This window comes from Archocentrus centrarchus, chromosome 18 (genome assembly GCF_007364275.1).
Source record: "Archocentrus centrarchus isolate MPI-CPG fArcCen1 chromosome 18, fArcCen1, whole genome shotgun sequence".
Lineage (NCBI taxonomy): Eukaryota > Metazoa > Chordata > Actinopteri > Cichliformes > Cichlidae > Archocentrus > Archocentrus centrarchus.
In genome coordinates this window covers 8,405,652-8,418,450 of record NC_044363.1, presented here as the reverse complement: position 1 = coordinate 8,418,450, position 12,799 = coordinate 8,405,652, and the positions used below count along the sequence as shown (strand labels likewise).

The 12,799-nt window shown below is 39.4% G+C and overlaps 1 protein-coding gene across 1 annotated transcript; it reads left to right on the top strand.

The window, feature by feature from the left end:
• The first annotated feature begins 8,723 nt into the window (after positions 1–8,723).
• Positions 8,724–10,242, top strand: LOC115796669 (uncharacterized). Its single transcript, XM_030753032.1, has 3 exons — positions 8,724–9,089; positions 9,631–9,764; positions 10,124–10,242. Exons 1-3 carry the CDS (start codon positions 8,734–8,736, stop codon positions 10,240–10,242), a joined length of 609 nt encoding a protein of 202 aa, XP_030608892.1. The 5' UTR covers positions 8,724–8,733.
• Positions 10,243–12,799: the final 2,557 nt, after the last annotated feature.

Below are 12,799 nucleotides of genomic sequence, written 5' to 3'. Positions count from 1 at the left end.
GACAGTTTTTACCTTGGAAAAAAAAAAAACGAATATATAGAAATCACTTTGCCAAAAACTGAGTGGAGCATCTACCACTCAGTTTGAGTGGTCATGAATCACCTGATATCATTCATGAGAGATGTGTTTGATATATACTTCACAGATTATAGGTCAACAAGTCATTTACAGCCGTTTAAATACAGAGAATGATTTTTATTTATTTATTTTTTTTGGCAAATACCGAAAATTGCTGTTTGGCAGACGATCACTTTTTGGCACAATACCAGCCTCTACTACATACTATAGTAGAGGGCTTTTCAACTTCTTCAGCTCTCCCCCACTTGGGTGCTGGGGGGCTCCTGCATTAGCCGCAGCTCTGCTTCGCCACTGTTGCCACTCGCTCTGTAAGTTTGACTGCGCCGTGACTCCAGATGTTACTTCATGTCTGACGTAGTGTTTTTGAAGCTAGATAGCACTTTGTCGCCAGCACAAAGTGCACAGCTAATCTTGATGTTGTCATCTTTAGCTGACACAGACTCACTATAGTGTCTGTATTTCAGCTGGAAAACGCGCACCTCTCCTCCCTCCATTGTTTACGTTTGTGTCACTCTGCTGTTATTGTCCTCATGCTGAAAACGGGATTTAACTGTTGCATCTGCCAGACGTCATTACCCGAGATGCAAAAAGAAAGCAAAAAAAAAAAAAAAAAATCTTTGTACTGAGGAAAATGCAAAAAAGTAACGCACAGTGACTTGGATAAGTAACTTTAATCTGATTACTGGACTGCAAATAGTAACGCGTTAGATTAGTAGTCAGATTAGAGTAACGCGTTACTAAGTAGCGCGTTACTGACATCACTGCTTTATAAATTACTGGATGTAATTACATTTTAAGAAATCAAGCTCAGACTCTTTCACTTGGGTCTGCAATTTGTTCTGCAAATGATTGAAAACAAGAAAGCAAGGTCACTTAAATTTCTTACAATAATTTAGCAATGGAGACTTTTCACTACTCACTGTCCTGAGATTAAAGTAACTTAAACCACTCAGTTCAGACTTGTGAAAGAACCTTTTAATGGTTACATTCACATTTCTGCTCATAAATTCTCTGGAAATCAGGTGTTTATCATTCTGATACTCTGCTTCCCTCTACTGTCCTCAGTTGCCTCACTTGCAGACACAGACCTGTTTGCCATCACCACAAAGGGGTGACACTCTTTAGAAGAGAGAAAATATAAATTCTTTATTTTCTTGTAAAAGAGTGGAAGCTCTAACGGTTTGACCATCTGAGAAAGTCCAACAAATAATAATAATGGAACGGCACAACATCAGTCCCACAGCAAAAGGTTGGCTGAAACTGTGTTGTGCAACATGCAGAGCAGCAAGTCTACAACAGAATGGCTGAAAAAGAAAAGAGGACCTCAGCCTGACCTCAGAGCTGCGCATAAATTAAACCTCAATGAACTGAAGTAATGATATAAAGAGTGAACCAAAATTCCTCCACAATGATCTGAGAGACCAATAAAATCTAAATTTATATTTATATTTATATAAAATTATAGCGTATACTTTCACAGGACTGCACAGTCCGGGCTCTCTCCAGAATTATCACTTGTTTCTGCAGCCTCTCTGTGCTCTGCTGGGGTCCTTGTTCATTTCTGGAAATCCCACTCAAGGCTTTTAAAGTAAGAGCTGGGACAACAGCTAAAATGTCCTTTTCGTGCAAATATACTAAGATGGATTAATCAAGAGCAAACATGTGAAGCACAGCCTGAACAACTATTAGATTTGAATGCATTATTCAAATTCAGTCTATGTTATAATGAATTGTTTTTGAGCTAAACTGATGGAATCAATTTGCAAATGTTTATTTTGGTTGTGTAATCTTTGCACACACAGGGAACCCAGTTACAGATGCAGCCACCGAAAATTTCCGGCCGATCCGTGACGCGACCTTGGCCGGTCCTTGGCCGATTCGTGGCCGAACCTTGGCCTAAACGCGATCCCCCGCTAATGACGTAGGAATTCCGGCCACTGGTGGGAACGCCCCTAAGCAGCATTTGGGGAAAATGGTGGTAATGTCTTGATTATCCACCAGGAGGAGCAGTAATAGTGGAAGCGCATTTATTTACAGTCCGCTGTATACTGTACCAAGGATCCTCACATCATTGAACTGTAATTGTAAGCGGAACTGTCCATTAAAAACAATAGAAAGATGAGATTAAAGCGGTCATTATAGTGGAGCGGTGAGTATTGTCTGGAGGGACGGGCTGTACTTGAAGTTCAGCCCGGGACCTCGGACAGGCTGTGAGCGCTGCACCGCCAGCGACACTGGGTAAAAAAATAAATATAATAATTCTGATCACCAGCTGGTTTGGCCTGGGAATGACCTGGGAAGCCTAATCCTCTCATCAGTGTCACATTGTTCTTCCAAGTCTTCACAATGTTAAGCTTTTTGTTTGTTTATATTTTCGCTTTTATTTTATAATCAAAACTGCGACCAAAATGACTCCTTCCCAAACTAATAATACCGGCAGTCGTTATTGTATGCTGAGCTAGGGTTAGGGTTAGTAATTGCATAATAAGTGGATTATTATTTACTTCTTTGACTCTCCTCCACCTGCTTCATCAAACCTCAGCAGTAAACATATATGAAGGCAGCAGCTGACACAGTAACAGTGAGCGCAGCGCACTGTGCAGTCTAAACTCTGCTCTGATTAATTATATGAATGTACAGCGAGTCAATCAGGATTGTGAAACGTCAGCTGCAGAGCCTCCATTATCAGAGCCCTGCCCGGTTCATTTTCCATTTTATAAACAATACTTTAGAGGTTTTCGTGAAGTCACACTGTGACAGTGACGTGCATTAGTGTGTGTGTGTCATCAGGGGCTATAAAAGGCCTTTTCTTAAAGGATAAAGTGGTGTTTGAACCACAGTTACGGCGGAGCGGCGGCTCCTTGAAATGGGACGCAGCCTTCATGCGGCAGACAGCTAGCAGCAGGAACCGGACGCGCCAGGTTAGCCTAAGAAGCTACTGAGGCGTCCGTGACAACCACCATAGAAACAGCCTTTTAAGACCGTTTTAAAAACATCCTCAGAGTTCAAACGAACAAAAATATATGATTTGAAACAATTACAGCTGCAGAGCTGTGGCGGCTTCTTTAAACATTGTTTACATAGATGATCATGAATGATACGATGTAGCTAGCAGTGTAGCTAGCAGTGAATGAGGTGACGTCATTGTGTGCGCATTTCACAGCTGTCTGTCTCAGTCTGTTGTTGATATTACTCTAATTAACATGTGTTTACTTTCTCTGGACCATCTCAGGTCCACCGTTACAATTTCAGCCTACAAAATGATTTAAATATGAACACACACTCTAACATCAGTGCGCTTTATGAAGTCCAATCCTTAAAATAAATATTATGTTTGTAAACATTCATGTCTCTGAAATAAGTACAGCTGTTCATGTTTGTCATTACCATTTTATTTGTTTAGAGAATTGTGAACTTCACATTGTGTATCTAATCAGAGTCTCAGCAACCTTCAGTCAGAGACTGAGACTGGATCACAGCTTTAACCTCTGCAGAGTCACAGACAGACACAAACCTTCCAAATCACACACAAGCAGCCCAGTCTCATCATTTTTGGATGCCTCTACTGTACACTACACTGTGATCAATATATTAAAAATTATAAATGAAAAGATAACATTCACATAAAGCTGTTTGAAAGTAAAATTAATAGGTACTTTCCAATAATATTTTTAAGGATCTCTGTCAGAGACCAGACAGAGCCATGACTCTCAAGAACCAGAGACTGAAATATGGAAAGAAAAAAAAATCCCTATGAGAAATAAATGTGTAACAGTAAATATTTTTGTCCACTGGAAAATAATCGTTTTGAAACAAAAGCTTGGGATATCATCAAACCAGAAAAACAGAACTCATTTTTTTCTTTAATAACACACCTTAGCATGTAGTAATGTGACACATTTCCAAACAACAATACATAGATTTTGTGTAGGGTGTGTAGGGTCCCGCTGGTTTTTGCTGTTTCTCCAGATCTGCGTTGGAAATTAGGTTATTGATCTCAGTGCATTCCTAAACAGGCTGAACAAGGTTATATATCGTCACCCTCCTAAAAAAATGGTCAGACATTTTTAAAATGTTATTTTTGTCTAAATTAAATTTTCAACATTCGGTTCAGTTTTTTGTGTTTTCTGAAAAGCCTGAAAAAATAAAGTAGACCATAATTTTGGGAGGGTGACGACATGTTTCATGGCTAAATAACATAACTGCTGCAGTCTGATGGTGATAGCAAGATCTGAAGCAGTGGGTGACGAGGAAGAGGAGGAATACAACAATTTGAAGAGATCCCTCAGTCTACAGTCAGCACAATGGCTACATTAGTGGCTGTTTGAGTTTCCTTCCATCTGCTGTGAACCTGAAGCACGGAGAACACAAAACATCTCTTCCAAATCTGAGATCACAATTACAAATATGTTCTTATTAAAGGTGAAATATGTGTTGTGACCTGGCTTTTTATACACCTGGCAACCCTGGGTCATCAGTGGTAACCCATCCCCACCCCCACACCCATCCCACACACATTCCGATCTACTGGCCCCGTGTACATAACAAAAGGTGGCCTAATGAGATGTAAACTGCCATTTGGAGGTGCTTGGTAGAAAAAGGAGTAGTGTGAAAATGCTGGTAGTTCTAGTGGTCCAAGTTGTTCACCCACTCTACTCTAAGTCTCAGAGTGGGCTTGGTTTGTGGCCTGAACTTGAGTTCAAGCTTCTCCAAACTCCACTGGTGTTGCTCTGCTGTAGCTGGTCCTCCATCTTCTTTCTGTAGGTGTTTTTCCATCCCTGATTTTCCTTCTGAGATCCTTCTGCACAGCTCTCAGCTCCTCCTTATTTCCTGATCTAAAGGCTCTCTTCTTCTCCTTCAGGAGAGCCTTTGTTTCAGAGCCACAGTTATGTACAACAAGTAATACTCAAGTGAATGTTAAACATGTATTAAAAGAAAAATGATTCAGCTCAGCTCACAATAAACTGCTGGATACTATTCTGGAAATGCCTAATGAATACAAGGCCATTGTGAGCAATGACAAACCTTTAAACATGATAATCAAAAAGTACACATTAAGTATCATTGCTCACCTTTATTTATGAGAGTGTCACTTCTCAAAATGATTGCATGCTGTCAGCTCTCATGGGTGAAGTTTGGCTTTGAGGGTTGGAGAAGAAGCTTTCCAGCACCTTTGGATTTCCAATTCAGGTCTGAAAGAGTAAAGACACAAACTACAATGATGTATGAAGCGGAAATGTTTGATTGTAGCTGCAGCACTAAACAGGTTTATAAACTGGTAGCTGATATAGCCTGAAGTATTAAAGATGAACCTCCTCTTCCACAAAAAAAAAAAGATTTAGTGGTTCTTATTGCTGTTCTCAAATCTGCTCCCTCCACTGATAAACAACAACAATGTAAAACATATTAATGAATCAGTAACAAAATTATGGTGTTGAAAGTAAGTAGCCTGATGCTTCTAGATTAGTGACTCCAAAGCAGGCTGAGTCAAAACCTGAGATGGAGACTGGGTTTGTTTAAAGCTGAGGACAGTGAATCAGTCCCTGCTCACTGACAGGATTCCCAGAGTCTGGAAGCTTCTCCATGATGGGAATGTAATACACTGCAAGTTTCAGCTCATTCTCAGGTGCTGGCAGGTTTCATGGATCCTCAGGTTTGTCACAGAGGATTAAAGGCAGCCAGTCTTTCAGTTTTATGTGTATAGCGCCAAATCACAACAGTCACCTCAAGGCTCTTTCCACAGAAGAGCTGAAGGCTCTGCATCCCATTCTACTCTTAAGTATCATAGGAACCACAAGTAAGCCAGCAGTCTGAAGTATAAACAGACTGCTCTTTGTTTAAATAGTGAATATAAGAAACTTGCTAATATAAGGTTTGTTTACAGTGAATATAAAGAAATCACGGGAACCTCCCCAGCAGTCTAGGCCTATAGCAGCATAACTAAGAGAGGCTTCAGGGTCACCTGATCCAGCAACTGTGTTCAGACCAGTATCATTTTATTTTACATTGTGATAACCCTGGGTCAGTTCAGTGCAGATTAAATGAAGCACTGTACTCGCAGATATTGAATATGGATGCACTGAAGCTCATCAGGATATTTATTTGGAATCTGTGGCTGAAAATAATCATTTTACTTAACTAGTAAGTCCAGAAGCTCATATTTCTGTCATAACATTGTTTAAATAGTGAACGCTTTCCTACGATATCCGCTAACATTTGCACAGAAAATTTAAGCTAGCGTCTCAAAGACGGCAAAACCCACAATAATCTCTACAAATGCATCTCAGAGTTGGGATATCAGCGCTCTCTTACACCACATTAATCTAATTTCAAGTGCTTATTGAACTCACTGCCGTAATAATATCACTATATAAACGCTGTCCATTGAAATCCTCTTACCTGAACACTGCAGCATCCGCCGGAAGTCAGCAAGCATGGCTTCTGTAGTCCTTCTTCTGTAGTCCTTCTCTGTCAGTGATCCTCCGTTAGAACGATAACTACCTTCTCGACTGACTACGAGGTGCAGACGGCCCTTGCTGGCCCATATCTACAGGCCTGAAAACCGCTAATAAAGTCAGTAATTACCTGATGACATCCGAAGCGGGTGAACTAATGCAATTTACCTGGACAGCAACGGGAATACACGTGACCATGGTCACGGCCGATGGGGTGATGGGTACTGTAGTTCATTTATTTATTCATCGTTGGTTCATGGATTTAACACAGAGGAAAAACGGCTTCAGACCACGGAACTCACAGAAAAAATTGGACACCGAATATAGCACTAACCATAAACACGTAAATATAAATTTAGACCTAAAAAGCCCCACAAATGTCATCGTTACAACCATAATTTATACATATACCATACCTACCGAGCACGAACTGTGCGAAGGCCCTATTGTAATTGCTTCGTTTATTATTTTTTTTATTATTATTATTTTTATTATTCAGGCAAATGAATTGGCTTTTTGGGGGCTTTATCATATTCAAAAACTCATGAAACTTTGCACATGCGTCACACCTGGTGAAAATTTAAGTATTTTAATGGGCTCGGGCAAGGGCGCGCCCAAATGGCTCGCTAGCGCCCCCTAAATTGGAGCCCCACCGCTGTGTTTCACGTACATGAATGAAACTTCATACACATGTATATCATGTCCACGCGCACAAAAAATCCTCTGGGAGCCATGCCCTAAACCCAACAGGAAGTCCGCCATTTTGAATTAATTATGCAAATTTGGCGATTTGCAGCCCTCACACTTTTTCTAATAACTCAGAGGTTTTAGACGTTATCATCTTCATATTTGGTTTGTCTAACCTACACCCCCAGGGGAATCTAAATCTCGAAAATGGTGAGTTTTTGCCAAGGGGGAGGGGTCCTTATGCCCCTTTGAACTTTGATCATTCGCCATGACATTTTGATTGCCTCTCATTCATACCTACATGATCCAATGTGCATCAAACTTCTCCAGTAGGATAAGGGTGCCCCCCTGAATACATACATATGACAATATTTAATATCAGTCGCAGCGCCACCTAGTGGGAACAGGAAATGTCATATTTTACACTTGGAGGTCCAGCTCCAAGGTGGTTTAGCAGAACCATCTCAAATTTCACCCGGAAAGCCTTAAGAAGTTGGACTTACTGTGTTTTCAAAACTGTGAGTTTTTGACAAAAGGGCGTGACATATACATATATTTATGTATATAGTGCTTATGTATATGTGTATAGTTTTTTGCTATTTTATTCTATTTTATTTTATTCTATTGAATTTTAGTTTTTAGTTTAGTTATTTGTTCTTACTCATCCTTTTCATTTTTTCTCTGTATTGAGCTGCTGTAATGCACAAATTTCCCCGTCGTGGGATTATTAAAGTTTTATCTTATCTTATCTTATCTTATAAGCAGCACCCCACATTAAATGAAACAAGGAGAAATTCATGTCAAAAGGAAAAGTGGCGGTTAAGGATCGCAATTAAAGGCATAATTCAGCTTCTGAGCTTCTTTTTTAACCTACTGTATTTATTTACTTATTTAGTTAAAAGATGAAGTGAAACAAAGGAATCTTTTGGTGATTCGCAATGGAAATGTGTGAAAGTATGGAGGACCGAAACTGACATAATTAGAAATAAAAGCAGAAATATATATATAGTGTCTATATTTTGTTTTTCCTTTTCCTTATACACGAGTTTTCATCAAGAAATGTATAAATTTTCTTTTTCCTTTTCCTTACGCATGCGTTTTCATCAAGAAATGTATATATTTTCTTTTTCCTTTTCCTTACACATGCGTTTTCATCAAGAAATGTATATATTTTCTTTTTCCTTTTCCTTACGCATGCGTTTTCATCAAGAAATGTAAAAATATAGAGTGTTTTTCCATTTCCTTGTACATGCGTTTTCATCAAGAAATGTATAAATTTTCTTTTTCCTTTTCCTTACGCATGCGTTTTCATCAAGAAATATAAATGTTTTGTTTTGCCTTTTCCTCCTGCTCTTTTTCCTTTACCGTATGCATTTCTGCCTCATTATGCAAATGAGGAGGGCTGCCTTCTTGCTCCAGCTCCTCTGCTATTGGTCAACAAACAAGAAGGAGCAGGATCCATGTGCAGATCGATTGTGCATGCCTGGGTCTTTGAAGTGAACGCTTAGCAGAGATGTCTCAGGCAATTGCAGAAGAATTAAGGCACCTTGCTAGCTTAGCTGAAAGCAATACTGTCACTGATGACTATTTATTGTTTCGCGTGGATATTTTGAATGAGAGGCTACTGCATTTAGCTGCAGACACGGATAGTGAAGCTGACCCATTAGTTCTCCAGATTCTGGAGGAGGTGGCGTGTCGCTTGCACAAGTCTGTGTACCACACAAGAACTGTTGGAAGACCTGGATATTTGCTGCCCGCTGAAGCCTTGGAATCGTTTTTGCTTGTGGGTCTGTCAGTAAAGGATATTGCGGAACTTTTTGGGGTCAGTGAAAGAACAGTTCACCGGCGGATGGCAGACTATGGTGTTAGGTAAGTACGTGTTGTGTTTCTGTTGCTACTTTGAACTCAGTAGTATTTTCTATTTTCATTATAGTTCCAAATTGTAGCGGAACATCTGTTATGTATTCAACTGTACACATAGTGACGTAATATGTATGGTAAGCCTTTAACCTGTACTTGTATAGTTCAGTTTTGAATTATGAGCTGTGTTCTTCATATTAAAATATATTAATTTTGTGTGAGGGTGTAGACCGCATCAGCAGAATAATTACGAATGTGTGTTAATATCCACCATTACACGGCACTTCCACATAGCTCTTATGGTACTAATTCTCTTAAAATGTGTAATACATTAGTGTCAGAAATCCGGTCTGGTCAATTTTCAATCACTGTGGTGAACCTCACTTTCAGCAAATAGTGTGACTGTATTTTGGAGCTGTCAAAAGTATTTAGCATTAGCTGTATATTTAATGACATAATATGAATGGTCAAAACCTATGTGTTTGCTAAAGAAACACATAGTCAATTGTTTTCTACTGACTAGACATTGTGTATTATTTTTTTCTCGTAGAGTATCGGATTTATTCAGCAACATCGGAGATGATGAGTTGGATGGAGTTGTGCGAGACATTCTAAGTTATCATCCCAATACAGGATACAAGATGATGTTGGGCTACTTGAATGCTCGAGGTATTCACATCCAAAGTAAGTCTATAACAGATGTGCTTATGATGGCGCTGATAAGCACCTATTGCAGTTGTAGACATAATGTGCTGTATGACAGATAGCTCATTGTTTATCACTTCTATGCAAAGTAACAAGGACACACACACACACAAAAAAACACGATTGAAAGGAAAAAATTTTTTTCAAATTTATAGCAATCACATGGTAATAATCTAATGCCCTCTTAACTGTCCTGAAGACACCAGTGTCCTCATGGACCCATTGACTTGCATGTACATGTTTTCAGATAACAGTTGATGGGTTAAATTTTCTTTTTGATTCTGTTCATCACCTCCAAATCAAACATGTTTTAATTATGGTCTCATTCATTTTTCAAGGAAGACGAGTGCAAGAAGCAATGCGCCGTGTGGACCAGCAGGGAATTTTGATGCGCACATTCCAGCTTCAAACTGTTCAGCGTAGAAGATACTCTGTTCCAGCAGTTTGTGGCACATAGATGGAAACCATAAACTTATAAGGTCAGACTTACTTGTTTGATCAAACAAGAACAATACTTAAGATACTTCCTGGACAAAGAGAAATAACTTCTGTATTAAAATAAATAGACTAGAGAAATTCTGGAGTGATGGATTAGTGTCAGAGGGGTAACAAGTTAAATCATCATAAATCAAGTGTAAAAAATTTCCCTGTGCTATAGCAACCATCTCACATAAAACTGTTTTGGTCAAGAAAATGAAGTCACTCTGCTTCTGAAGCGTCAAACGTATTGTTTGTATGAAGCATTTAAAATAATTTATAATAATACATTGTATTCATGTATGTTCATAAAAATGGTTTCATAAAAATGCTTTGAGCGGTCATGGTCAGAGATTAATGTAATGCTTTAAACAAAAGAGGAAGCAAATTGACATTACAATTACATGCAGTCTTCTAAAGTATTAGTTATAGCGTTTCCATTTTTATAGAACAGAAAATCAGGAACTCTAATGATTAATACTAGACAAATTAGTTGCCTTAAGAAACAGACTTAACAAGGACACCAACAAACTCAATGAGATTAAAGTCAGATAACATTGTTTTCTCTAGAGAAAAATGGACTCTTTAGGAAACAACCCTGTGGTTTGGCATGTCCATATTTACCTTCTTAATAAGTGATGGACACTGCAGAATAAGAGCACTGAAGTTATGATTTGTATTTGCTTTGGATGCCAGGCCTAAATTCAGCAAACACGAGTGTTACAAATTATCTAGTATTAGTGTTTGTTTTTGTTTAATGCTGAACTTAGTGTTTTATATCAAGCATCTTGTTTGGCAGCTAAGGGGTGTTTAGGAATATATATATTGAGCCATTGGTGGCAGTTATTTTTCAGTTACATTGATACCTGTCTGTGTTTGAAACAGATTGTGCCGTATTGGACAAACTGTAAAGAATGTGTAGTGTGCTTCAGCATTAAAGTCACAGTAGCTGTCCTCCTGTGTTCGTCCTCTGATCAGAGTGTCTGTGTGGATTAGGTGCTCCAGCAAATGCTCCCATAGCAACATACAGTCCTACCTCTCCACAGTAAGACTGTTAAACTATGTTACTGTACCAGTGCTAATCAAAACTTTTTTTGTTGTCTGTACAGATGGCGAATTGTTGTTCACGGGGGCATTGATGGCTTTAGCCGCCTCATTGTTTACCTGACTGCTGCCACCAACAATCGTGCCACAACAGTGCTTAACAGCTTTCTTGAAGCTGTGAATACATATGGAGTGCCATCACGTGTTCGTTCTGACAAAGGAGGAGAGAATGTACAAGTGGCACACTTCATGGTCTCAACCAGAGGCCCAAACAGAAACTCTCACCTAACTGGAAGAAGCACACATAACCAGAGGTATTTACCTTAAAGTCTTTGTGTGCTCTCCATGTTTTTTTTATCCAGACTATTTCCATAAAAGTTGGTACATTGTAAATACAGTTCGATTTACTTTACTCTACCAGGAAGATATCGCAGGAGCATATCACCCCAGTTCTAAAGTCCTTCCACTGGCTCCCTGCAGCTCACAGAATAGACTTTAAAATACTTCTGTTAGATTATAAATCACACAAAACCTTAGCAACAAAAATACATTAAAGACATGTTGTCATTGTGTCAACCTTCCAGACCACTCAGGTCTTCTGGTTGTAGTCTAGTCTGCATCCCCAGAACCAGAACAAAACATGGAGAAGCAGCATTCAGTTTTTTATGCTCCTCTAACCTGGAACAAACTTCAGGAAAAATACAAAACAGCTGACACATTTTTTCAATAAAGGCTATAAATCCACCTGTCTAGAGTTGCCTTTGATTAACAGTAACTGGAACATTTATCAACAAATTTGATGTAGGTTATTTTCTAAGAGTACATTTAAAAAATTTTAAGGTTTATTCCTATTTCATACTTGGTTACTGGATTATGTTTTATTGGTGTAAAGCACTTCAGCTTCCTTGTTGAATGAATGAATGAATGAATGAATGAATGAATGAATGAATGAATGAAGTTTTATTGCCATGTGGGTGAACAAGTTCACACATTGGAAATTGCAGTTACAGAACACCATCCAAATACACAAACACAACACACATAGGGGGATATGTGTCCTTGGGTCATGCAGCCGTTTCTTACGGCGCTACCTTTGGCAGGAGGAGAAAACAACACATCATGGGGAAGTTAGGTTAAAAAAAAAAGTCATCTGGTACAGTGCTCAAAAAGAGCACTATACCAGGGTCCAAAAAAACCACCTTAGCAAAGCATTTGCACATGTAAAGCAAGGACAGCGGCGGTAGGTGAGGTCAGGGCGGGAGGGGATGCAGAAGGAGACGAGAGGTGGGGGCATTGTGGAGCCAGATGCCAGGTTCCAGCCAAAACAGTTTGCTGATAGTGGTGGAATTTCATCAGCGGCCGTGATACACCAGACCCAGCTTCACAAATCACAACGCGGCGTGGGGGGGAGAGCAGCCGCACACAGTGCCCTGGAGAGAGATATGGTTGCCAACCCAAGGCCGGCAGGGGAGCCGAATTCCTGATAACAGAAG